Here is a 27,714-nt window from a genome sequence, read left to right as displayed (position 1 = left end):
AATCTGTACTGTTCTGATGTTTCAGCACTGCGCTCTTCCCACGTTGTTCTTTGCGTTTATGGGCAAGGACCTCATCCTTTTACAGTATAGCTTGTCACGTGAACAGCTTTCCTGGCTTTATTTATCTTCTTTATCTCCCGCTTATAATAGAGTTTTGCTGAATTTTTATTCTGGAATATGCAATGTGTGTGGATTGCTAACAAAAAAATAAAAATATTTGTTGGGCAGGGGTTGGGTGGTGGTGAAAAATAGTTATTTGCTCTATTGTTACATGATGTGTTGCGTCCATCTATACTGTATTTCCAATAACTGCTACTGACTAAAAAGCGACAAATATCTGTACTGCTGAAGGTTGGCATCTGTCTGGGGAGTCAAGGAAGAGTGCACCTGGTTGGGGGGGGATCAATCAGTTGGAGAGTTACAGTGCCTGTTGTGGCTGTAGCAGCCGATAGGGGAGAGATATATTTTGTTGCAGCTGGGGTAGAGGGAGGCGTCTGGTTGTGCTGATACAGGTGTACCATAGCAGTTCTTCTCTCTGCGCTTCTCCCAGCGGACATTTGTCACCTCCTCACTACTGTGGATACCCAACCTGACTGCCTGTCTCCAGGTGCTGTGGTCGTCAGTGAGCGATTCCCACCTGGCAGGTTTGGTGTTGCCAGCCTTCATGTCACATCTGAAGAAATCTTTGTAACACAGAGTTGGTCTGCCAACGGGCCTGGTACTCCATAGAGCACATCATTGGGGATCCTGCCATCTTCCGTTTTGTGGACATGGCCAAGCCATCATGAACATCCCTGAGATAGTGTGAACATGCTGGGAATGTGGCCTTGGGAGAGCATATCTTTATTTGAGAGACTGTTCTGTCATGGAATGGAATGCCCAAAGGCTTCCTAACATGTGGAAGATGTTGAGGTGTCACTCCTGGCAGCTATTCTGTAACTAGATACAGTATTATTCTTCACACACACCCAAAAAGAAGTGCTGGTCTGAATTTTAAACTGTTTTAAGTATTTTAACACTTTGAATGTTTTAAAGTATTTGATTTCCTCCCCTTGATTTCGTAGCTTTATCTTTTTGTAAACCATTTTGAGGTTGCTGCTATTGTTGTTGTTGGGTTTTTTTTTGCAATTATGTGGTGTATACATTTTATGATATACAAGAAATACAATTCTGTTGTGAGATGTGGCAACTTTCCCCCACACTGTGTCTGGGCTAGCGATTTGATGTTGCTGATTTTATGTTAAAACGGTTTGTGTATTTATGTATTTGATGCTATACCACTTGATTGCAGAAAAACACACACACCCTCAAAGGAGCACAAAGAAAGAACACGGCCTCTATTTTTCCAAGGACTCGGAAACACACGGACACAAAGGCTGCACCTACTCTACGGTTGTTGCTCTATATGCTGCCTAATGTAGGCGGGCTGATGGCGGTTTGCCTTCCGATTGGCCGCCGCGGCACAGTAGCATTCCCTCGCGCACCGCCCGCCCCCTCCGTTCGGATTGGCGATCCGCAAGCCCCGCCTCTTCAGGCGCTCAGGACGCAGACGCGCACACGCACACGCACGCAGCGTAGGGCCCGAGGCTCGCTTTACCGCCGCTTTCCGTCGAACGCCTCCCTCAGCGAACCGGCATCATGCTGCGGGCCTGTCACCGCGCGGGAAGCACAGCGGCTCAGGTGAGCGGGGAAGGAGAAAGGCGTGAGGGGAAAACGAACGGGCGGCAGGAGCCTTCTCGCGCGCGGGACGAAGGCGAAGGGCGTCCATGAGCCCGCGCTCGAGCTTCCCCACCTGGCTCGTGAGGAGGAGGGAAGACCCACGAAGGAGCCCATTGGCTGCCCCTATTGGGGTGGGGGTGGGTGGGCAGCAGGGGGCGTCGGCAGCCGAGGCGGAGCCAGGACGACTCGCGTGGTTTGTCTTCTTTTAATGAATAAATTCAAGCCTACATTTCCCATCATGCACTGCGGGACGCTTCTACAGTATCCATATCCCTATCTATTGTATATTTCTGCCCGTATCTCTAGCTAGATACGTGGCTGCAAGTCTAACCGGGAGCTTTCGTGGTTATTTATTGCCTCAGAGGCGGGCGGAAGAGAGCGAAGCCGGAGTCGGCCCAAGAAACGCTCGTGGGAACGCATGCTCGCGTGCAGAGGCGCTGCTGTGGATGGGCGCTCCCAGTTGCCGTAGGAGGCGGCTGGGCAGGGTCGCCACCGGAGGGAGGGAGAGAGGGCTGCTGGGTCTTGTAGGCTCCTTGGGTGTCACCTCTAAATCCAGAAAGAGGGCCTCGGGCTCCACGGATTTCTCTCACCACTTCTTGGAGTTTTCACATGAAGCAGCGAACTGGCTTCCAGGGATGTGTCCTTTGGCAAACAGCGCCGATCCATTTTTTTAAGCCGGCGAGGCCCTTCTCATAGCTGGTAGAAGGACATGACCTTGCTTTAATTATTCTGTGTCCTAAAGGTTACACTGTTTAATATCTGCAGCGAGAAGTGTGCTGGAAAGTCAGCTTCCTCATACATATTAAGCAGGCTGTGGTGGCAGAAAACATTCTGCACTTACTCTTGAGATGTTTGTTTTACAGGCCGCAGTGTCAAAAAGAGATTCTAGGGCTGAGCCTGGTTGCAGAGCAAGACCTGGCTGCCCCACCTCCTTCTGTCATCCATTTAGAAATCTTGAAACTACTATTCTAATTAACTAGTAACAGTTTTGGAAAGTGTAGTGGCTTTGGAGCTTCATGCTTGCTGGGTTTTTCTTGAAAGCTTAAAATTATTATTTTTTTGCAATCAGGTATACCTGCCATTTCTATCATGGAACTCAATGTGGCTTTCAATGATAAAATATACAATGTAAACAGCCCATATTTATCATTTATGAGGGAGCATCCAAAAATGCCTGTTGAAACAAAGTCTTGCTGGAAAGTGTGCAGCAGTTGGTCCAGATAAACTTCTGTCAGGGTAGGTTCTAGATTCTGGACAGCGTAACAGCAAAAACAGAACAAAAACCTAAAAATTTCTTGTGCACACCCAGCACATTTCTGTGGGGGACTCAGAACAGGGCCTCAGAGGTAGATCTTAATGCCTGGGGCGTTTCCTTTCTGATGAGGTGATTATTGAAATAAACTGGTCCTAGACTTATGCCTTCAAAAGTTAACAATAATAATTGCACTTTGAATTGAGCCCAGAGACAAATTGGTAACCAATAAAGATGACACTAGATCATTATAATACCACACACACACACATTTTCTGCGGTAATATGAATTCAGAGCACCTTATAAGCTTTAAGATAATGGTGAACAATAAAAGAATGTACCTGTATTAAAAAGGGGGAAGCACATGAAAAAACATGCATCAAAAAGAACAGCTTAAAGTGGTAGTGAAAAAAGACGCAATGGCATACTTAAAACTTTCCAAGATGTAAGCCCTGCTGAGTATAGTGGCACTAACTGCTGAGTAAACATATGTAGGATTATGCCGATAAAGACCTTGCCATAAGAACACACTGAAATCAGCCCTGTTTCCAACATTCTAAAAATGGACAATGTGGTGCCCCATCAAGCAGTCGGGGTGCCACAATTGAAGAGGCCCACTTGCTCGCTTATTCCTGCCCACTGAATTCTGATGTTTAGATTAGAAAAGCAAGAGCTTTGGTGGGTGTTGTTAATGAGTTCTTTTTGTGAATCCTGTTAGAAAAGGGACTCGAGGATGAAGTTGGAATGGAGTCCCAGATTGCTTATTACGGAGTTGTTCTTTTTGATTTACAGTACAGTATTTAGAAAGAAGGCAAAAAGGGAAATTCAAAGAGACAGCTGTGAAAATGTATGGGACTATGACCAAGCCTGTAATCCTATACAGTGGTATCTCTACTTACAAATTTAATGCGTTCCGAACACACATTTGTAAGTCGAAAAAATTTGTAAGTCGAATCCCATAGGAATGCATTGGGAGAAAAAATTCGTAAGTCAAAGCAACCCTATCTAAAAATTCGTAAGTAGAAAAAATCCTATCTAAACCGCATCCAAGATGGCGGACGGAGCTCCATTTGTAAGTAGAAAAATTCGTAAGTAGAGTTATTTGTAAGTAGAGGTACCACTGTATGCGCTTAGTAGGAGTGAGCTCCATTGAGCATAATGGGTCTTAGGTCTGAATAAATATGCATGGGATTGTACTGTAAGACATAGCCAGTTTATACATACTTTGGTGTAACTCATGTTAAATGTTAGTGGGACTTCGGTAAATGTGCATGTGACTCCATATGTCATTTTGTTGAATTTTCTGACCTTCTCTAGAAACTACTCAAAATATGTTTTTAAACACCGTAAGTAACTTTCATATGTTTTGCTCTTGCTGTTCAATGGCAAGACAATCTTATCATCTGGTCTATAATCATTTGTGCAGTTCAGCAGAGCGAGAAGTTCAGGACTGTGTACTATAAACTTGCATATAACTGAATGAATTGTATAGTGAGATTATTGTATTTCTGTATGCTAGGTTTCTGGGGCACCCTTGGGGTGCATTGGGCTGGAAAATACAAGCTACTAAACAACAGAGCTTAGCATGCAGAGTAAAAGCCGTCACACAAATTGACCAAATACTTTGTTGTCTGACTATTTTGAAGCCATTGAAGTCTCACAACCATAAGTACTGCCAATTCTGAACTTTTGAGTGTGGGTGTTCAGATTCTAGATGCCAATCTGTTTGGCATTTTCAAAGTTATGTTTTCAATTGGTGGAAACTCCTGAGCTGGGGTGTGTCATGGAATACAGACTTCCAGAGTTTTCTATTTCCTAACTTCACATATGGTTTTAATGAAGGTTTTGGGCATCTGTTCTTCCTGTGGAAAAACAGTCATGCCAACACTTTTTAAGGAGTATTACAGTACTGTGGGGATTTTTTTTATATAAAAAAGGTTTTTTTCCACAGAAAGATATTTGCTTGTTAGTGGAAAACCTTTTTAGATTAGGATATTAAAAATGATTACCAGAATATCATGGGCATGTGCGAATATTTTATATAACATTGCAGCAGCTCAGTGAAGGGAATTCTAATTTCAGTAAGTTGTTGCAGTTTTTAGCTAATTAAGTTTTAAAACAAACCAGTGTCTGACTGAATTTAATATTGCTAACAATATTTAGATGCTAATATTTACAACCCACAACCCTGCAAGCTTTTTTGTGTGTGTCTCATTTAGCTTCTGTAAACTGATACCAATACTGTTCAGAGTGACTCAATTTATCAATTGTTTTGAAAGAGACCTCTTGAAATGAGATAATGTTATATCATGATTGCAAGACTTCCTCTCAATTGTAAATAATAATAATAATAATAATAATAATAATAATAATAATAATATATTTATACCCCACCCATCTGGCTGAGTTTCCCCAGCCACTCTGGGCAGCTCCCAATCAAGTGTTAAAAACAATACAGCATTAAATATTAAAAACTTCCCTAAACAGGGCTGCCTTCAGATGTCTTTTAAAAATAGGATAGTTGCTTATTTCCTTGACAACTGATGGGAGGGCGTTCCACAGGGCGGGCGCCACTACCAAGAAGGCCCTCTGCCTGGTTCCCTGTAACCTCACTTCTCGCATTGAGGGAACCGCCAGAAGGCCCTCAGCACTGGATATCAGTGTCCAGGCTGAAGAAAGGGGCGTGGAGACGCTCCTTCAGGTATACAGTACAGGACTGAGGCCATTTAGGGCTTTAAAGGTCAGCACCAACACTTTGAATTGTGCTTGGAAACATACTGGGAGCCAATGCAGATCTCTCAGGACTGGTGTTATATGGTCCCGGTGGCCAAATAAGGTTCATAAGTTTTTTAAGATCGTAAAATGAGCGATAAAAGGTAATCTGCTTGGTATAATTTTCAGTTAGCTTGTCTGGATCTGAGGTAACAATATTTCATGATCTTGCAATGGAGTTAGTTAGATAAATACGCTACTCAATTTGTTTAAGTGTATTAATGCAATTGTATCAGTAGTCACTTGCTTGGTTACCTGTGGCAAATAAAAACGGCTTCCAGATGACCAGACAAAGTAGCTTTACTAAATAACAAGAACGTTAATAGTTGGTGTTCCTTCAGAGTGGGCCACTAATTTTATGTATAGGTATGTGTTAGCAGAAGGGATAATGAGAAAAAATTTATTTGCAAGTCTCCTCTTAAGAAAAAGCGAAGCCGCAGCAACAGAGCAATGATTCTGTGATTCTTTGAGCTACGTGGAATGGGTTTGAATGGAGCCATTGCTAATCATAAGTTTCTACTTTTTCCTTTAGACTTGTCTTTGTGGCAAAAGTTCAGTCCGTCCATTACGTCTGGGTCGTGGATATGCTACATCTGGAGAATCTGGGTAGGTAAAGCCATTTTTTATATAATCCTCAGTGGGGTATTCCTTTTGCTAGATAAACCAGTGCCTAGCAAAACATTTTTTTTTCACACTTTTTTATTGGGTCAAAAAAGCGAACAAGAAATAAAGTGTGAGACAGTCTTTTGCCACAGGATCGTGCCCCCTCCACATAGATCAGCCGAGGCCATTCTGCACATCATGTCACCAGCTGGTGTGAATGTGTGAAATGAATTTATGTGTGGTAGCTAGATTGCGGAGCTGTGTGGCTTCTGCCCTGATGGTGCTTTGACAGTAGCTGGATACTATACCATTATTATTTTTATTACATTTATTTATATCCTGTTCTTCCTCCCAAAGGAGCCCAAGGAGTTAGAGAAAGCCCTTGGGGCTTATTAAGTGTACAAGGCTAAACATTATTATTTTATTTATTCAATTTATATATCACCCTTTATCAGAGGATCTCTGGGTGTGGTGTAGCCTCCTTAATTAAAGGGACAACATTGTTTTAATTGGCTTAGAAAATATTAGACAGCTGTAGTTTTAGGTACTAAACATCTGTAATCCTTGATGCTTTCTGACTTGTACTATAAATTTATTATTGTATATCAGCATGGACTTTCTTTTTAAACAGTGTCTCTGCAGGCAAAATCATAGGAGCCAGTGTTTTGTTTGTTGGTGGAGGAGTAGGCGGAACTATTTTATATGCTAAGTATGATCCACGCTTCCGAGAAAATGTAGAGAAGACCATTCCTTATTCGAGCAACGTCTTTGACATGGTACTGGGTCCTTCTTTTAGTATTCCAACACCAAAGAAGCCAGTAAGTTTCTATCTTTGCTTTAATAACACACCTGTCGTTTTTCCAATTCTTAAGTTGTGCTTTAGATTTTGCACACTTAATGCCACTGAGAAACCTAATTGATTAGAAAGCTGGATATCTTATTCACTGTCCTCATGCTTCATAACCGTGATTCAACTTTTGGGGTCAGAGTTCTTGTAAGCGTTTCATGGGTGTACTGAACGAGGCTGTGATTTCACGGGTTATGAAATCTTACTTAAAATGTATGCTGTTTAAAGCTGCATTTGCACACTTCTGTTCCTGATTCTTTTACTCCTATCAAAATATATTGGTTAACTGCCACACTTTTATAGCACTATGCAAGTTTTCATTGAGATAAACTGGTCCTAGAATTGTCAGATTCCAGTTCTGAGAGAGTGCTTGCTTATTAGTTGCATAGAACAGGCATGTCCAACAGGTAGATCGTGATCTACCAGTAGATCACTGGACGTCTGTGGTAGATCACCGGTAGATCAGTGGCTCCCCCTAAAAATCCTTGGCTCCCCTAAAAAAAAGCTCAACATGTTTGCCCTGCACCCCTAAAATGACCTGAACCACCAAAAACAGGGTTTTCCTTCCTAACAAAAAGAGCTCAACGCCGCTTTCCTCTTCCCCAAATAAGTTCAATAACTTCTACGTGAACCCCCCCCCCAAACAGAGCTTTCCTTCCTAGAAAAAGCTCAACAACTTTGACCTGAACCCCCCAAAAGGGGGTAGATCACTGCCAATTTTTAACTCTTTGAGTAGATCGCAGTCTCTTGGAAGTTGACCACCCCTGGCATAGAAGAAAGGATTTCACCAAGTGCCTTCTGTTCCCCTTGTAGTCTCGTGTTGACAAAGAGTGCCCTTTGTGAGTGCCCTCACATGTGCACACGATATTTCAGTGTGCGCAATGAAATTTCATACTGCGCAATGAAAGATATAATCTAGCCTTGGGATATGTTGTCACTTTGAAATGTTGTTTCGCTTCTGCTGCTTTTCTCACACTGCCCCAAACCGCTTCTTCCATCTTGTGCAGGGTGGGACTGATAGGAGTTGTAATTCAGCAACATCTGGAGGGCTACAAGTTTCCCACTCCGGTCTAGTAGATAACAGCATTTATAAACAATGTTTTCATTTATAATTATTATATAAAAATTATTGTCCATTTCCCCAAATGTAGAGATTCATATGGACCTTGCCTTTTAAGAGTTTTGCATATTTAAGTGGTATATCTGTCTTACAAGCATTCTTCATAATATGCAATTCAATGAGATTTCCCCCCTTACACACAGATACAGTCGGGTCCATTGAAAATCTCCTCTGTAACAGAGGTAATGAAAGAATCTAAACAACCTGCTGCCAAAACTGCAAAGAGTAAAACAGAGGTACCCTCAGCTGCTAGTGAGAAACAAGAAGGTAAGCTTATAAACCTTATGAACATATGGGGGAGGGGATTGATTTGTTTATGAGCAATTTATGTTTTGGAACTTGAAACTACAGCCATACCTTGGAAATCAAACGGAATCCGTTCCAGAAGTCCGTTCAACTTCTAAAACCAAAGCGTGGCTTCTGATTGGCTGCAGGAAGCTTCTGCATCCAATCGGAAGCCCCATCGGATGTTTGGCTTCCAAAAATAGTTCACAAACGGGAACAATCAGTTCTGGGTTTGCGGCATTCGGGAGCCAAAACTTTTGAGAACTAAGCTGTTCAAAAACCAAGGTACGACTGTATTTGTTTTGAGAAGCTTTTCAGTTGTACCAATTATTATCTGATACTTTACATTAAAGACAAGCCTTGGGAGGAGATTTTGGATTAAAGAATGTTCTTTGCAACCTTTCCTTCCAAAAACTCACATACATTTGCAAAATTCTGCGTTGTGTTCATATGGTGCACATTTATGGTGCAGAAAGCATGACAATCTAAATCACTAAATTTTATATCTCACCCTTCCGCTGAAAGAAGCCAAGATGGCAAACATCTGCAATAAAAATACAATTTTAAAAAACCCACATAAAACATTGTAAAACCATTAAAAACTTCTGAAAACAATGAACATGCAACCAAATCATCAGTCTGGATAAGCACACTGAAACAGAAACATTTTCAGCAGGTGTTTCTTCTTGACACCTATATTAAATAATCCATCCTTCTACAGTATTGACCCAGTATAGAAAATGAGCCCTGTACTGGTGTAAAGTAAAGGTAAAGGACCCCTGACTCGGGTTGCGGCACTCATCTCACTTTACTGACCAAGGGAGCCGACATTTGTCCGCAGACAGTTGTCCAGGTCATGTGGCTAGCATGACTAAACCCCTTCTGGTGAAACCAGAGCAGTGCACGGAAATGCCATTTACCTTCCCGCCAGAGGGGTACCTATTTATCTACTTTCACTTTGATGTGCTTTTGAACTGCTAGGTTGGCAGGAGCTGGGACCGAGCAATGGGAGCTCGCCCTATATCATATATATATATATATATATAGAGAGAGAGAGAGAGAGAGAGAGAGAGAGAGAGACTCACCACCATCCACTTATGGAACAATTGAAGAGAAATAAGCCAGTTAATTTGGACATTCACTTTTAATTTATGCCTAGCCAATCTGGTTATAGCCTGGTGAGATTGACATGTGCTTGGCAAAATTGGAAGGGTTGTAGTCAGCATGGCATTTATCTTCATTTGAGGTCGGAATGCCCACGAGTAGAAAGATTTTGCGATGAGATACTAAGGAGATCAGCATTGTGACTGGACAAACAACTGTTGAAACAGGAAAAATAATGCTTTTTCATTGTTTTATCTGTGGGCGTGTGATTATAGTACTTACAGATTTGATATTCATACCTGTCACAGCCAGACTTGTGATAACATAACTGTGGAAGTGTAGTAGAACCCCTACTGTAGTTCTTGGGTATAGTGAACTTTGGAAAATAGACACTGGGAAGCTTAGACATCAAATCCACATATCTGAAGGCCAAGTAGAATGGGATGTCTTTTTTTGCAGAATGAAGTTTTTATTTTTCATGCTAATAAGCCTGAAAGTACAAGGGTGATCCCAGCACCACATGACACATTTTGGAAAAATAATTAATGATTGGAGGGTCCAGGAAGGTACGATCATCTCATGTTGTTTGCATATTCCTTAAACACCTTTGTCTGAGGAATACGATACAGATGGATTCCTCCTTCTATATTATACCTGCAATGACAGAGAATATTATGTTCCCTTGGCTGTCATATAGTTCTAGTTGTTATTTTTTGTTTATTGGTGTTGTTGGTTGATGCATACAAACAAACAATTGTGGTTCTGAATAAAGTTTTTCAAAAACCTTAAGAAAGAAGAGCAAGGACCAAATAAAAGCGGTAAAAGAGGCTCAGAATCTTCAAATCGTTTCTCTTTTTTCTTTTTTCAAAAGTTACTACCTTCAGATGGTATGTCAAGTTATTAATTTTTTGTCATGGTTTTAATTTTTGTTTGCATGTGGATAATTACAGCATGTTCAGAAGCGGCTCAGATAATTTCAGCAACAGGTGAAGCTGTTTCCGTTCCAGCTCCAGGCATGCAGGAGACAGAACAGAGCAAAAGCCATGCGCCTCTTGAAGGAAAACACAAACCTCCTGACCTAGGTATTGTTTGGTTCCTTTTGCAAACTCCTGGCCTCTTTACTTTTGAAATTCTGAAAGAAAAGAACTTCGCAGAGCTAGAGTTAAATTCTGATGAATCCCTTTGGTTGTTCCATTGTTTTCTACATTCGTATACAATGTAGTGATTGCTAGCTTGGTGCAGAAACTAACGACCTAACTTCCTTATGAAGCAACCACCCAGCTCCTAATTCTGTCCTCTTGACCCTTTTTTGAAGGCTCTTTTTTTCTTTTTCTACAATGGTCTCTCATTCTGACAGCTTCCCTCTGGAGAATACAGAGGGAAATATGAGCATATATAAATTTATATTGTTAACATAATCAAGTGTGGCAAGACAGTCTGTCTCAAAATTGGAGGGCTTTGTGATAAATTGTCAGTGCAGGGAAGTTGAGTAGGTAAGAATATATATTAACTTCTTAGAAATGTTGTCTGTGTTCCCTTTCGACTCTGTCTTTGACATACTGCTGTTCTTCAGCAGTTGTGCTTATTGTTCCTATAACCCTTGTTTCTGTCTCCCTGTCTGAGGAAATTTAGATTTTTCAGGGTGGGGTCTTATATTTATCTTGGCTACTCTGGAAGTTAAGATGAATAGTTTTAATGAATTAAGAATAAAAAATAAATGCATAGCAAAAGTGTTCAAAATGCCACATATATACAATATTCACATCCTTTCTTTTCTGTACTTTTCTTTCTGGATCTGAGGTATGGGTGCCTTTTCATAAATGTATCTATGCCCTTTCACTTCTTTGGATTTCAGGAGAGAGTAAGAGTATCAACATCAATCTAAACCACTAAAAATATTTACACTTTATCTAGGTCAGAAGTGATTAACTAGTTGTCTTCAGGCTGCTTGCCCTCTGGTGGCCTTATCAAATTTTAATCAAGATACATGAAGGAAAAGAGACTATACTTGTAAGTGATGATAGCATTCACCAGGAATTTTGGCTGTATTCAATAGCCTAGCCAGAACCTGTGGTTATAAGGACCTTGCTCCTGCCCTTCAAAACAACTTTATACATGTTTCTCTGAAAGAAAGTCATTTTTCTTTGCCCAATAAAGCTTACTCCCAGGTCAGGAAGTGACCATAGAGTTGCAGCCACAGGTCACTTCCTCATGCAGTGTCTCCATGGGACAGTGGTTCCCAACAGGTGGTCCGGGGACCCCCAGGGGTCCGCGAGCTATGCCAGAGGGGTCCGCAAGATGCTATTAGAATACAAAATATATTAAATATATTTCGTATGATAACAGATTTTTTTGTTTTGGCCGCTTCCTGCATGACAAGAGTCTAGCGCAAAACTAGAATTAAATGAGGCAGTAGTTCTTCTGTATGCCGTTAGGTGGCGCTTTACAAACACTACTATTTTGCAAAGAGGGAGCGCGCATTCTACTAACGCTCACCTCCCCAAGATGCTTTGCACGCGTAGGCTTCATTTGTGCGCTACTGCGCAGGTATCCTGTCTTCTCCATTCCCCTCCCTCCTCCCTGGACTCTTATAAAAAGACTCTTAATTTGGCTCTCACTTTTTAATTTTAGGATTAGGAATTAATGGAGGTCCTTGTCACAATAGCGGCTCGATGAGGGGTCCTCGAGAAAATTTTGTTGGGAACCCCTGCCATGGGATATTGAAGACGGTTTCTTCCCAGGTCCACATCTTGGAGATGGGAACAGGCAATCGTTTGGGGCATTGAATGACCAACGTGCTTTCAGCATCTTGGCTGCCCACCACCACATTCAGGTCCAGTTTGCCTTCTGGGGCCAGAGGAAAACCCACCACCAAAATGGGCAGCCTCAACATACCCCTCTACCTTGAAGTGGGCAGAGATTTTCTCTTTTGTTGCACTAAGCCCTTCAAAGTTCTGAATTGGTGCAGAGATGACCCCATTTTCAAAACTAGAGAAGAAGGCTGGGACTCTTTGTATTACACTTGTTAGAAGGCGAACAGAAATATGGAACATGGGTGGTTACATTGTAGTGTTAAGTTCTTGCTGATTTCTGAATGTAATGTCCTTGCTGAATTTATTATTGCTAGGTGGATTGGTTTAATCATGGAGCATGACCAGCCAAGAGATCAGTTTGTTGGCAAAATACACTTCTAGAACACTGATCTCTCTGCTGTTTCTTAACAGTGAAATAGCTGCCTCGTGAACAAACTTTTATCCATCTTGGTTTTAGTTTTCAGTGTTTTATTAAAATGCAAACCTTTATACCTAGGCGAAAAACGTGTAAAAGAGAGGCCAGCTGATGAGGTTGCAGCTCGTCTTGCAAAGCAAGATAAAGAGGAACAAGCGAAGGTTTCTGGTATGTAGGCAAACAGTATACCTTGGCAGTTTCAAGTTCGGCTTGCTTTTCAGCTGCAAGAGCAGCTGTGTAATAAAGGTGGCTAGTTTTTTGAAGCATTCTATCACTGTAAAGCTGAAAGCTGTTTTCATAAAATTTCACTTTGCCCTGTAAGCTTTGTCTTGGCATTAAAATGATCTACCTGGGGAGTGGTATATTTTGTCCACATTTTCAGTATGAGTTGCAGTAGTTTAAGCATTTTGCTTTGGAGTGGAAGCATCTCTAACCATTTTTCTGCCCTCCCTGAATGTAACTGCAACTTATTTTGGTGTATAGATTACAAATTATTCATTTCCCACCCTTAACTGCTATATCATGTAAGCAGTGGAACCTGTTTTACAATTTCACACCGTACATTCACTCACAGCTTAGGCTCCGTGCAGTAATGCTTTCCCCCCAGGTCTTTCAGTTGAGAGCCAATCAAAGCAAAAAAAAATGTCTTCAATTGTTTCTGGAAAGTGCAGATAGTGAGCACATATCGTTATCTCGACAGGAATGCTATTCCACAGAACAGGAGCAGCTGCACTGAAAGCTCTTATCCAAATTGCTGTGGAGTTGGTTTATTGTATTTTTAAAATTGTGGGAGAAGTTCTCCTGCAGACTGCAATGACCTGGGTATATAGGAATAACCTGGTCTCTTAATACTGTAATACTTAAACTAACTTTCCCCATATGAACCAACTCAGATCCTGTGATCATAATCTCAGCCCCTTCTTCATGTGCCTGCTCCATAAGATATCTGGAGGATGGCAACATGTGAACGGGCCTTTCCTGTGGTGGCTTCCCATTTGTACAATGCTCTCGCCAGGCAGGCTTGCCTACTGCTTTCATTACATATCTTTAGGTGCTAGGCAGAAATGTTCCTCTATGAGTAGGCCGTTGTCTGATGAAAAAATCTGTGGCCTTTTTCAAAGTGTGGGGGTTTGTTTCTTTAATTTTGATTTTGCATTTTTATGCTGTAAGCCGCCCTGTGATCTTCATATGAAGGGTTGTATATACATTTAATCAATAAAATACAGTAAATTATATGTTAGCTCCAGCATCTTGAACGTGGCTTAGTAGCAGATTGGGCAGCCAGTGCAAATCCTGCAAGCTGGTGGTAGTTTGCCCCCAGAAGCAGCCCAGCTGCCATAATCTGAGCCAGCGGCATGGACCAGATGCATAGGGGAAGAAGAAAATACAAAGCCATGCTATGCAAGGTGAGAAGTGGACAAGCCAAATTGTTTTACTTCTTCTCTCACCAGCTCTTGCAGCGACCTTGGAAAGTGCTTTGAATGGCACTGCTCGTGCAACCGTGCATGCGATTACACTCCAGGAGGCTGCCGTGCAGGCTGTCAATCTTCATGCCCAGAAGTTAAGAGAGGCTATGGATAATTCTGAGGTGTGTGGGTTTGCTTAATTACTTTAGAATGTGACTTACAATTAAATAAACCCAAAGCTACTTTGCTTTCTAATGGGGGTATATGTCATCATTGTCGTAGTTATTTGTAATATAGGAAAGGAATTTTGCCAGGACTTCACGAAAAAAGAACAGTTTGTGTATGTGCATTATGTAATATCTGTATGAATCTGCCAGAAGTCATCCAGAGTTTTGGAATTGGGTATGATCCGTATGCAGGCTTCATCCATCTCTCCTTTTCATCTGACCCAAGTGTAGCTGTGCAATGAGTAAATGGCTGGATGAAATCTGCCCCCTCTCTGCCAGCATTGCTCATAAGAGACCTGTCATTCGCTTTACCATACCACTCCCCCTTCATGGGATTAGGAGCATGACTGTCAGGAAGCCCTTATTTACCATATTGCAGCAATCAGGACTGGAGAGAACAACCCTACTTTGCTGTTACGATGATGTTTCTCCATGGGACAACTGTTGCCAAGAAGATTTGAACTGGCTTCTCTTGATAGATACCTATAGATAGGTGTCCAGTTGTTTACCGGCAGGATTCCTATTATCCACGCTGCTACAATCACCCATGCTCCCTTCCTTTCCTTCCTGTGTCCACTGTCTGACAATCATGGGTATCTTCTGTCATCAACACTGGAGGATCCCCTCGTTATTTTGGTTCCAAGGACTGATGTTATGGGTAGTTCTTATACTGTATTTGTGTCTTTGTTGTTGTTGTTGTTGTTTAGTCGTTTAGTCGTGTCCGACTCTCCGTGACCCCATGGACCAGAGCATGCCAGGCACTCCTGTCTTCCACTGCCTCCCGCAGTTTGGTCAAACTCATGTTCGTAGCTTCGAGAACACTGTCCAACCATCTCATCCTCTGTCGTCCCCTTCTCCTTGTGCTCTCCATCTTTCCCAACATCAGGGTCTTTTCCAGAGAGTCTTCTTTTTGTTGAGGTGGCCAAAGTATTGGAGCCTCAACTTCAGGATCTGTCCTTCCAGTGAGCACTCAGGGCTGATTTCCTTCAGAATGGATAGGTTTGATCTTCTTGCAGTCCATGGGACTCTCAAGAGTCTCCTCCAGCTCCATAATTCAAAAGCATCAATTCTTCAACGATCAGCCTTCTTTATGGTCCAGCTCTCACTTCCATACATCACTACTGGGAAAACCATAGCTTTAACTATACGGACCTTTGTCGGCAAGGTGATGTCTCTGCTTTTTAAGATGCTGTCTAGGTTTGTCATTGCTTTTCTCCCAAGAAGCAGGCGTCTTTTAATTTCGTGACTGCTGTGTCTTTATTTACCTTAATTAATACTAGCTTTTACTCAGTATAATGGCCTTCCACCTGGTGCTGATCCCAGCCTCCAGTTTGACTTTGCCTCAAGTGCCTCAAAGACCACCTTCCAATGAAGGGTTTTTGGAAAAACCTGCACAGTACTTGTGGGACATTAAGAACGTTCAACCTCAGGACTCTCACTCTTATTTGCTTTAGTGCAACTTCTCTGACAAGACCATCTGCAGATGAGCAGCATGTCTCATATGATGAGAATATGATATTCTTTGAGAGAGAGGAAGATGGAGAGAGGTCTGGATCCATCACAGTTGCAGACATGACCTGGTGTCCTAGCCAGAATGATTGGTCTCAGCCATTAATGGATGTGGATGCTAGTTAAGCCCTGCTGTCTTGCTATGACAGTTTTCTGTGATTATGATGGTTTGATTTTGATATTTTCATGCAGTGGTACCTTGGTTTACAACCATAATCTGTTCCGGAGGTCCAGTTGTAAACCAAAACAGGTTGTAACCCAAGGCGTGCTTTCACCAATGGGGCCTCAAAAAAAAAGAGGGGGGGGGTGTTTAGTCCAAAAAAAGGGACACGCACTTCCGGGTTTGACGTTGTAATCCAAAACGGTTGTAATCCAAAGCGGTTGCAAACCAAGGTATCACTGTACTTGATTTCTTAAACTATATCTGAGAAGGTGACTCTCATGATAACTGGAAATTTTTACTCACTGGTGGATGGATGGATTCTGATGTAGGTCTGATCTTCCTTTTCTGCTGCTTGTGTTACATTGTGCAGACTTATTTTCTGCTTGTGTAGAAAAAAACATTTGTAAAAATACATGTTGCACAACAAATTTGATGGCAAACTACTCTAATCATTTTCCATGTTATTTGTAAGCAGGTAGAATTTATCAGCTGAGGGGGCATCTGATAGATTTTTGGCAGTTTGTGTAAGTGTGTGCTGATTTCTAACCAGCAGTTAGAAACCTGAGAAATTGAGGATGATTGTGCACTTTGCTAGGTTCCAAGTGATAAAAAGGCAACTCAGTGGAGGACTTTGGAGGAAGCATTGAAGGATCGTAGAAGAGCTGTGGATGAAGCTGCAGATGTCCTTTTAAAAGCCAAGTAAGAGTTCTTAGTTTCAGCAGTAATCCGGTAGAAAGCAAACAATGGGATTTTATGAAATTAAGATGATAAAAATAATAAAATGTTTGAATGTGACTTATGTAATAGAGCCCAATATGGGGCTATGCATGTAAAATAGCTTTTTATGTAGACATCAAGCTTGATTTTCAGTGGTTAGGAATAGTAGGCTCAGCCCTCACCCCAACAGCACTCCCAAACATGCCATGGACTGACAGATTTTATATTTCACGTTTTTCTTTTAACTAACAGACTGTGAATATTAATATAGCTAATTGGTGGCTTCTGATTCTGTTTAGAGAAGAATTGGAGAAAACGAAGGAAGTGATTGATGGTGCCAAGAAGTCTCAGATTCCGGGGGCCAAACCTCACATCCAAGCTGCAGAAGAGAACCTTCGTCATATGATTGTTGATCTGGACAATGTGGTCAAAAAGGTAAACTTTGGCCAAATTAGCTTTAACGATTTCCAATTTAATGCTTATGAATATGTTATATTCATAACATATTCATAGCATAACATATGTTATATTCACATTGTGAATATAACAGAGCACTTCAGTACTTGTGAGATTGTCTTTGGGATACCGGAGCATCTGAGAACCTCATCTTCTAAACTGCTGTATTTGAACTAGAAGGAAGTAGAGAGTGGTGAAAAAGTCTTATGACTTTTTTACGTTGGCAGAATCTGTGACTTTGATATGAGTTGTACAGGGCTTGAGGGAATGATAGTTATTGGGTACAGCCGGTGCTTTTTTTTCTAAAAAAAAATGTTTGGGGTACTCTCATTTTCCTACTCATATTGAAATACTGCCCCTCAATGAGGCCAAACTTAGATTCACAAAAATGTTTAGGGGTATGCGTCCCCCCGTGTCCTCCCAGAAAAAAATCCGCTGGGTACAGCACATAAAGGCACAGCTATACTCAGAGATGGCACTCTGCTGCTTTTTCTTGGCCTCGAGCCTAAGATTCAGGGAACCTTTTTGAGTACAGGCAACCTCCCATATACACACATTCAATATGCGCGCAACTGTGCACACACGTATTGCGCCAAATTCAGAAGCGACCCCCCCAAAGCGGCATGGGGGGGCAGAACAGGGTGTTTGCAGAATTTTTCGATTATGTTTCATATATATGCAAATTCACTTGAATGTGCGGTGCCTTGGAATGTAACCTCTGGGTAAATTGGGAGCTACCTGTATTTGGAAGATGCTCAGCTCTTTGTCACTTTCCTTGAGATATTTCAAAATCAATGTTATGGGCTGTGTGGCAGCTGGTTGCTAATAAAGTATTAGTAAGCAATCGAAAGGGCAGAGGAACCAGAGACCAAATAGCAAACATGCGCTGGATTATGGAGAAAGCTAGAGAGTTCCAGAAAAACGTCTACTTCTGCTTCATTGACTATGCAAAAGCCTTTGACTGTGTCGACCACAGCAAACTATGGCAAGTTCTTAAAGAAATGGGAGTGCCTGATCACCTCATCTGTCTCCTGAGAAATCTCTATGTGGGACAAGAAGCTACAGTTAGAACTGGATATGGAACAACTGATTGGTTCAAAATTGGGAAAGGAGTACGACAAGGTTGTATATTGTCTCCCTGCTTATTTAACTTATATGCAGAATTCATCATGCGAAAGGCTGGACTAGATGAATCCCAAGCCGGAATTAAGATTGCTGGAAGAAATATCAACAACCTCAGATATGCAGATGACACAACCTTGATGGCAGAAAGCGAGGAGGAATTAAAGAACCTTTTAATGAGGGTGAAAGAGGAGAGCGCAAAATATGGTCTGAAGCTCAACATCAAAAAAACCAAGATCATGGCCACTGGTCCCATCACCTCCTGGCAAATAGAAGGGGAAGAAATGGAGGCAGTGAGAGATTTTACTTTCTTGGGCTCCTTGATCACTGCAGATGGTGACAGCAGTCACGAAATTAAAAGACGCCTGCTTCTTGGGAGAAAAGCAATGACAAACCTAGACAGCATCTTAAAAAGCAGAGACATCACCTTGCCGACAAAGGTCCGTATAGTTAAAGCTATGGTTTTCCCAGTAGTGATGTATGGAAGTGAGAGTTGGACCATAAAGAAGGCTGATCGCCGAAGAATTGATGCTTTTGAATTATGGTGCTGGAGGAGACTCTTGAGAGTCCCATGGACTGCAAGAAGATCAAACCTATCCATTCTTAAGGAAATCAGCCCTGAGTGCTCCCTGGAAGGACAGATCGTGAAGCTGAGGCTCCAATACTTTGGCCACCTCATGAGAAGAGAAGAATCCTTGGAAAAGACCCTGATGTTGGGAAAGATTGAGGGCACTAGGAGAAGGGGACGACAGAGGACAAGATGGTTGGACAGTGTTCTCGAAGCTACGAACATGAGTTTGACCAAACTGCGGGAGGCAGTGCAAGACAGGAGTGCCTGGCGTGCTCTGGTCCATGGGGTCACGAAGAGTCGGACACGACTAAACGACTAAACAACAACAAGCAATTGTGATCAGGCACAGTAGCTCTCCGTGTATGTCTCTCTTAAGCTTCTGGAAACAGGAGAGACCACGTCTCTTTTTAGAACTGCTCTTTGTGATTTAACTTAATAAGCTAGTTCAGGCAGTCTGCTTATTAAGCTGATAACAACAAAGAAGCATTTTGCATGTGCATGGAGCCACTTTTCTCCTTTCTCTACACCAAACAAGTAGGAAGCCTCTAATTAACCATACACCCCCCCCCAAATTTCATCCAAATTGGAAAACCATGGTTACCAGCTTTGGAAGAAGCTAACAGTAAACCTTAGTTGAATATCCTGGCTTGTTCAGAAGTTGCTAATCATTGTTTCTTGGTTTGGATGAAATGGGAAAGTGTGGCTAATTTTGAATTTCCTGGTTTTTCCACTGCCAAATATATGCAGGCAAGACTTGTGCCAATTTTGCTTTAGCTGCTCTTACTTTGTAACTTTTTAAAAATGCTTTTTGGTTCTGATTTTTGTAATGTACCAAACAGAGTAAAAATGTTTAAACCAATGAACCAGTTAGTGGCTGTACAGTAATTTAATGTCCCTGTTCCTTATCTCCTCTGTTTTCAAGAGGATAAAATGTTTGCCTATATAGCTTTTCTGTTGACATTTGATTCCTCTGCCTGCCTTTTATCAGATTCTGTATGCATTGCAAATGTAGTTGTCCTAGTTTAGGCCTTTCAAGTTAGAAAATAACAAATATTTTGTGTCTGCTCTAAATATTCAGTACATTCAGATGAGTATATTGTATAAAAGCCCTTGCAACTACCCCTCCCTGCTTTAACTACATGCATTTGCAATTAGACCTTTGCCCTAATTTCCAGCTGAGTATATAATGCAGTGACTTCTGGTATCTGCAAAGAGTGGTTAATGAATTTGGATGAGTATTCGAATATTATTTAATTTTTAATCTGCTTCATTGTGTTGCCAGCTAGACATATTGACAGTGCCTGGTACCAGTGTTGTATATCAGTTGTAACACCTGCCTTAATTTTGTCTTTTCTCTTTTTTTCCTTAGGTGCAAGCAGCCCAGTCAGAAGCTAAAATAGTAACTCAGTACCATGAACTTGTAACCAAAGCAAGACAAGAATTTCAGAAAGAGCTTGATAGTATTACTCCAGAAGTTCAATCTGGTTGGAAGGGACTAAGTAAGTAATATGTTTAGTTGTGGTCCTGACCATCTCTACTGGTACGCCAAAGTTTAGAGCGCTAAATAAAGCTTGCATTGATTTCCCAGTTTGGCCCAGGAGCCCATTCCTCACAAAACACACCTAACATAATGTGTGATGTCAGGTGTGGGGGCAGTAACTTAAAGGGAGCTCTTGATTGTTCCTTTGTCACTTTGATGAGCTATACTATGGTGTTTGGGAACTTAACGGGTTTGGTGCAATGTGTGTGTGTGCGTGGTCACACATATTGGACACGGCTAAAATGTTTGTTGCCTTATATATTTGAGCTTTTAATAAACAGAGGGGTTAGGGTCAAAAATTAAAATGGGGAAAAGCTAAAAACATTCAAAAACCACAAGTTAGAAGTAAAAGAAAAAGGGTGTTCGTTAACCTAGATAAAGTCTGATTTACAGAGAAAAGAGAGGCAGGATGTACATTTCCTTTATTGTTGTTGGAACAGTAGTTAACAGCGGTACCTCTGGACCGTACGCATCCAGAGCAGTACTTAACCTGAAGTGCTGAATCTGCGCATGCTCGTCACACGATTCAGCGCATGCACGTGACGTCATTTGCCGCGTCGGCGCATTTGTAACCCAGGTTGTACGCAACCCGCAGCATTCGTATCTAGAGGTATGACTGTATGAGAGTTTGTTTCCTTCACTCAGCTCTCATCTAAGTATTTAATAGAAAGAGGGTAAAGAAATAGATAAACTATGGATGAATAACACATTTGAAGGGAGTGTGTGCTTGTGCGCTCAGTTTATCTGAATTGGGGGCACTAAGTTGTACCCTCTCAGAAGGGAGTACAATAATATTTTTAAGAAGAATATCAGCATGCACACTCTAGCACTGTTTGCGCTTTTAAAAAAGGTTAAAAACTCTTGCATGAAATCTGGGCTTTTTGAGTTTGGTGGGGTCTGATAAAGCTTTTCTGAAGGACAGAAGACCTTTTGAGGGGGAGAAACATTAGGCGCCCTTCACCCTCTCCAAGTCACGGCCATAACTGACTTAGATCGCTGTAAGCCTCAACTTCAGCATGGCCCAGACGGTTTTCTGAAATGAACCATTCCATGCTGTACTTTCAAGTATACTATTTATTAATGATTGAATTGTCTGCATCTGTGCTGTTCCACTCCTGCATGCTTTTAACAGCTTGTTGATCTGCTTCTGTGGACATGCATTGATTTTTCCAAACCTTCATTTTCTCTTGCAGAGATAACTGATATCGGTGAGTTCTTTTCTCATGTCTGTTTTCTGTAAGCGCTGTGTGTCTTGTGCATTTCTTCTTGGGAATGGGATGGCAAGAACATGTATCCAAGTTGCTTCAATTGTTTGGATTTTTACTTCTAAGATTAACTAGAATTAGCTCTAGTTTGGTGTGTTACTAAAAAGAAGATGATATGTTTTGACAATCACAAGGCTGTGAGTGTAGATAATCATCAGTGCACCTCTAGTCATATGTGACGGTGACATGAGTAAAAACATATCCCTAAGCTGTCTGGAATGGCTGGAATGGAATGTAGGACTGAATGTAAAAATCGGTCACTTAGACCTATGCCACCAGTGAGAAAATATATTATAGCAGAAGAGTCAGTTATTAAAGCCCCAAGAGCAAAACATCTGTTTTCTGCTTACACCAACCCCTCTGTAGCCTCAGCAAATTGACCAGTGGGGAGCATGTTGCAGTAAATGCCCATCTTGTATATCACGCATGCACATACTACACAAATACTATGCATCGGGTGGTTCCTGCTGACATTGGAGAGAGGCTTGCTTAGGATAAATTAGGTATTTGTGTGCTGTAAGACCCTTCAATATCAAACCTACCAGTACTAGTTTTAACATGAATGCGTTTGCCGGCAGACTTCATCCTTTATATTCAGACCAAAATATTTGCTGCAGTATTCTTTTCAGCTATTCCAGTGTTTCATTTGGCTCTTTAAGAAATAAAAGTACAATGCACAAATTTACTTCTTAACGTTATTGTTTTAACAGCAGTTGGTTGACTCCATGAGACCGTTCAGAAATCCGATTTAAGCTCCCTCCGCCAATGCAATTTTGGTCCATTCTTTTTTACATGAATCCACAAATCTCACTGTATATGCTATGGTTTTTTGTTTTTGCTTGGGATGATCTTTGGGTAAGAAAATACACTTGTAAAGTATATTTTTGCTTTTATCAGGTTAGGTCAGTGGGCATCACTTTTTTCCTCCATTCATTTAATATTAGTCCCAAGCCCCAAAAGGTATCCTGAAATTTTAGACTCAACACAGATGACTTCCTTCTTCTAGGTGTGAGAATTATAATGAGAGAAGCTTAATTTGGTGGACATTTTCTTTGAAAAGCACAGAAACCCCTCTTGGGTTTCAGACCTGGCAGCTTTCTTTTGAGTGAACAGCATTATCCTGTGTTCTGAACCAACACAGTCATATTTGACCAGTCACATCGGTTTAAAATATTGTCTATTACCTGCTTTGTTCATGCAGATAATTAGATTATAAAGGTCTGGTGTCCTTTTTACAGTTTGATGTATCTAACCGTCTTCTCTCTTCAGCTGGCAAGCTGACAGCAGACGACTTGAACTCTCTCATTGCTCATGCTCACCGACGTATAGACCAACTCAACAAGGAGCTGGTGGAGTTGAGAGTCCGAGAACAGCAGCACATTGAGACAGCCCTGGAAAAGCAGAAACTGGAAGATAAAAAAGCTTTTGAGTCAGCAGTAGCAAAGGCACTAGAACATCATAAGAGTGAAATCCAAACTGATCAGGAAAAGAAGGTAAGCACTGTGCTTATTTTCTAGTCTTGTCATTATCATTCTCTCTCTCTCTCTCTCTCTCTCTGTGTGTGTGTGTGCGCGCGCGCGCGCATGCAGCTGCACACACAAAGTTTTTAGTTGTTTGAAAGGGAAGAACACAGAATGTTAATTCTGCTGAGTAATATGAGCAGATCTCCATACAGCTTTGTACACTGTGGATCTGGTTCTCGATTGGTTTTTTAGTACATACTTTCAGTTACTCGGTTGCCCTGCCCAGGGACCCACCTTAGACACAAGATCCATCTACCAGCAGACAATGTCAAGGGAAGCATTTGGACCAATTAATAAGTGGAGCTGGCTGCAGTTGCTGTGATGCAGGTTGTTCAGAAATAAGGTGCAGTTCCTGGCAAATTTATGGGAAAATGCCATACTCTGTGCATCATCAAACCCGTATGACCATGCACCCATCTGAAAACTCTTTTTAACTGTTTTCTTCAGTCACTAAGAAGTCTTGTAAAAATCCTGAAAAAGCTGCTCCTTTAAGAAAATAATGTACCTGCATTTTACTGTAAAAGAAGGAAAAATAAGAAAGTGCTCAACAGGTTTTCTTTGTTTTTGTTTTATTGTATGCACTCCCTTTAACCTCCCCAGCGTATTCGCAATGAGACACTTTTTTTCCCTTTTGCGATTTTTTCAATTAGACTTCAGAGGACAGATTCATTTTAAGCCCGTTTTGCTATCAAAAGCACTCTTTGCTCTTTTTAAAGATGGGGAAGGCAGTCAGAAATTTCAAAATGGTTGTTGTAGCGACAAGTTCAGCAATGTATTAGTTCACGTGACACAGGACTGTTTACTAGGGTTTTGTAGATCTCTTAGGGAATAGGTCCCATTACTTAGATAAAATTGCTCTTTGTCCAATGGCTCAGGTGTGGGTATCTGTTCTTGTAAAATCAGCTAATTACATTGGCCCCTAATAGGCTACAAAGTGGTGACTGCTAGTGACTTTTTGGCAGGTTGAAGAAGCCAGAGAAGTAATGGAGACTGAAATGAGGACTCAGCTCCGCCGGCAGGCTGCTGCACATGCTGATCACTTGAGAGATGTGCTCAAAATCCAAGAGCAAGAACTCAAGCTGCAGTTTGACCAGGTGGGGTTTGTGATGATTGTGAAGGGTCTGTTGGCTTTGAGTGCAGCATTGTGCTTCACTATAGTCTCAAAAGACTTTTTAATGTATTTTTAATGCATTTTTATTGTTGGAAGCCGCCCAGAGTGGCTGGGAAAACCCAGCCAGATGGGGTGGGGTATGTATGTATGTATGTATGTATGTATGTATGTATGTATGTATGTATGTATGTATAAATAATAATATTATTATTGCCTTCTTAAAATCTTCCCCCTCAAATAGGCACTAAAAATCTGACATCTTTAGAAATGGTTTTTAAGATGATTGTTGGTGTAGCAACGTTCGAAACTCCCGTTGTTCTAGGCGCGTTTTGCGACAGCGAATTTCATTAATGTGAGCAGTTTCTGAGCTCCAGACACAGTACTGCACTTAAAATTTCAGAAAACTGCCACTGCTGGAAGTAAAGAGGACCTTTTTCTGCCTCCCCTTCCAGCCACTCTCTGAAGCCTGGAGAAGGGACCCTCATAAGAATATTAGGAGGGCGGCCAGTGGAAGTACCTTTTTTGCAGTCTTACAATGAGAAGTAGACCATGTGAAAAATGAACATTAGATTTTAGCTGCAGTTCATTCATTTTCAGCTTTGTATTGTTATAAAAAAGCGCACCTAGACACTCTACTGTGGTGCCCATAACCTAGGTTTAAGGTTCCGTTTAGCTCCTCGCTTTCATATCTCTGTTTCTAACACTGTGGTGTACTTGCCTTGGGAAGATAAGTGTTCATGAAAGCTTATTTTGATACTGTGTTTCGTTCCAGGACTTGTCAGAAAAACTCGGTGAACAAGAAATGCAGTATAAACGCCTTACTCAGGAACAGCTTGACAATTTCACTCTGGATATCAACACAGCCTATGCCAGGCTGAGGGGAATTGAGCAGGCTGTTGAAAGTGAGTGTGCTGTCTGGCTATTTTTGTTTTCTGATTGAGTAACCCTGATCTATCATACTAGCTCCAAGCATGCCAGTACCCCCTGGAACCAGGTGTGGTTGGTTGGAATGGTGAGGCAGTCCCTGCAGCTGATCCCTTTGTCAGGCACAAAGAGGCGGATACTACTGCTTGCACTGATTTGTGGGAACAAATTGTGATCTCCCTCTGCTTCATGTGCAGCTCTCTGCTCCTTATGGTATTCAGCTATGTTCTACTGAGTACACCACTGACTTTAACGGACCTAACTTATTAATTTCAGAGGGTCTGCTCCACACCAAAATTCTGGCACGACCCTTTGTGAATTGGGAGCAGACTGAAGGACTTTGCAATGATGTGATATGCTCAAGCTGAAAATGCTAGACCCGGATAACTTTTTCATTGTATGTGATGTATTTAGGGGAGGCCTCAAGAGTTAATTTCCAGCCACTAAAGAAAGAATTGCCAGACCAAATCAGCAGAGGCTCAGGCACACTTTCCCCCTCTTCTCTATGACAGAATGTGGCGGGAAGGAGCTTCTCTTCTGTAGATAACATGCATAGGTCAACTTGGAAAGGCCAGATCTCAGTAGATGCTTTGCTTGGTCCTGTAGGCTGCCAAATGACCAGTCTGCACAGCAGCCTTTGCCAACCTGGCTCCCCCAGGCTTTGGACTAGAACTCCCATCAGCCACAGCCAGGTTGGTGGAGCCTGCTATACATAAACAACTTTTAAGCAAACTGAGTACCACCTTAGTTTGAGAGCTGGTGCAGCGCACGGGATATTAAATTGGAGTTGATGTCACTGGCTCAGGTGTATCCTGTTGCAAGCCATCATTCTGTCCAAGCCATGCACTGGAGTGTGAAGTATCAATATTGCCCTACAAAGTTACTTCTGTTGGGCTTCTTGAGCTAATGTACGAGCCACTTAATCACTGTTTAAAAGTGGGCTTGCTGTTAATCCATTGTGGAATTTTATGTTACAGGCCATGCTGTTGCTGGGGAGGAAGCCAGGAAGGCCCACCAGTTATGGCTTTCGGTTGAAGCTCTAAAGCAAAGCATGAAAACTGCATCTGGAGACAGCCCCACCGAGCCCCTGGAGAGTGCAGTAGAAGCCATCCAAGCCAGCTGTTCTGACAACACGTTCACCCAGGCCTTAACAGCTGCGCTTCCACGAGAATCGCTCAGTCGGGGAGTGTACACGGAAGAGGCACTAAGGGCACGCTTCCACACTGTCCAAAAGCTGGCGAAGAGGGTGGCCTTGATAGACGAAACGAGAAACAGCTTGTATCAATACTTCCTCTCTTTCCTTCAATCCCTTCTCCTCATGCACCCTCAGCAGCTGAAGCCGCCTTCTGAGCTAGGCCCCGAAGACCTGGACACATTTAAGTTGCTCTCTTATGCATCCTATTGCATCGAACATGGAGACCTGGAGCTGGCAGCTAAGTTTGTCAATCAGTTGAAAGGGGAATCCAGGAGAGTGGCTCAGGACTGGCTGAACGAAGCTCGGATGACGCTAGAGGCAAAACAAGTGGTGGATATCCTGACTGCCTATGCCGTTGCTGTGGGTTTAGGAACAACTCAGGTGGACTGATGCAGATGAGCTATGCAAGACTACCGTGTCTTCAGAACCACGCAAATGCAAGATTCGTAACAGTGCCGGGGAGGAAACCAAAGGTTTAGATCTAGGTGGTTTTTGAAACCGTACCAGAGTTGTGATGTCACTTGGCAAGACGTGGTGTTCTGTCTCTAGTTTTCTTCTCACTTAGCACCGGTTGCATTTGTATCTCTCCCCCCCCCCTCAGCCATTCATCATGTCTGGAATGTTTTTTTGCAGCTTGCATAACAAAATTTTAAGTTTCCAGGTAACTGATCTGGCTTGTGAGCCAACCAAAATAATGTTTATAACCTCTATTACTGATTCACCCACTTGGTGCACTTAAATAAATGGTGTTAAACCCACCATCTTGCTTTTCCTCCCCCAGTTTCTGCATAGATAAGTACAGCAATATCCTGAAAGAAAATAGTTGCTCTTAGGATGTTTACTTAAAGGTGGTATGTGATAACAGGACTATGAATTCTGAAGTTCTCAGGAGTGCATGAAATGTGGAATTCTGGACAAAGTACTGTGAATAGATGCTTTGAAGTGTGTAGGCAATCCTCGCTGAAAGACTGGCTGATTAAGATTCCTGATAAGGCCAGCAACTTCAATTTCTTTTCTACCTAATGTAAATGTTGCTCTTTAATAACTTGCCAGA

General features: G+C 41.9%; 1 protein-coding gene across 2 annotated transcripts; it reads left to right on the top strand.

Moving 5' to 3' along the window:
- The first annotated feature begins 1,532 nt into the window (after positions 1-1,532).
- IMMT (inner membrane mitochondrial protein) lies at positions 1,533-27,419 on the top strand. 2 transcript variants are annotated; one of them, XM_035135456.3, is made up of 15 exons: positions 1,533-1,680; positions 6,277-6,350; positions 6,979-7,165; positions 8,458-8,581; positions 10,654-10,785; positions 13,013-13,099; positions 14,383-14,519; positions 16,832-16,935; positions 17,253-17,388; positions 20,472-20,601; positions 21,836-21,850; positions 23,177-23,400; positions 24,393-24,524; positions 25,314-25,443; positions 26,443-27,419. In XM_035135456.3, exons 1-15 carry the CDS (start codon positions 1,639-1,641, stop codon positions 27,048-27,050), a joined length of 2,262 nt encoding a protein of 753 aa, XP_034991347.1. In that variant the 5' UTR covers positions 1,533-1,638; the 3' UTR covers positions 27,051-27,419. The 2 variants fall into 2 exon arrangements, with proteins under 2 accessions (XP_034991347.1, XP_034991348.1); XM_035135457.3 differs by lacking the exon at positions 21,836-21,850.
- The last annotated feature ends 295 nt before the right edge of the window (positions 27,420-27,714 follow it).

The sequence above is a fragment of the Zootoca vivipara genome, chromosome 12 (genome assembly GCF_965207765.1).
Source record: "Zootoca vivipara chromosome 12, rZooViv2.hap1.1, whole genome shotgun sequence".
Taxonomy (NCBI): domain Eukaryota; kingdom Metazoa; phylum Chordata; class Lepidosauria; order Squamata; family Lacertidae; genus Zootoca; species Zootoca vivipara.
This window is presented reverse-complemented; position numbering and strand designations above follow the sequence as displayed.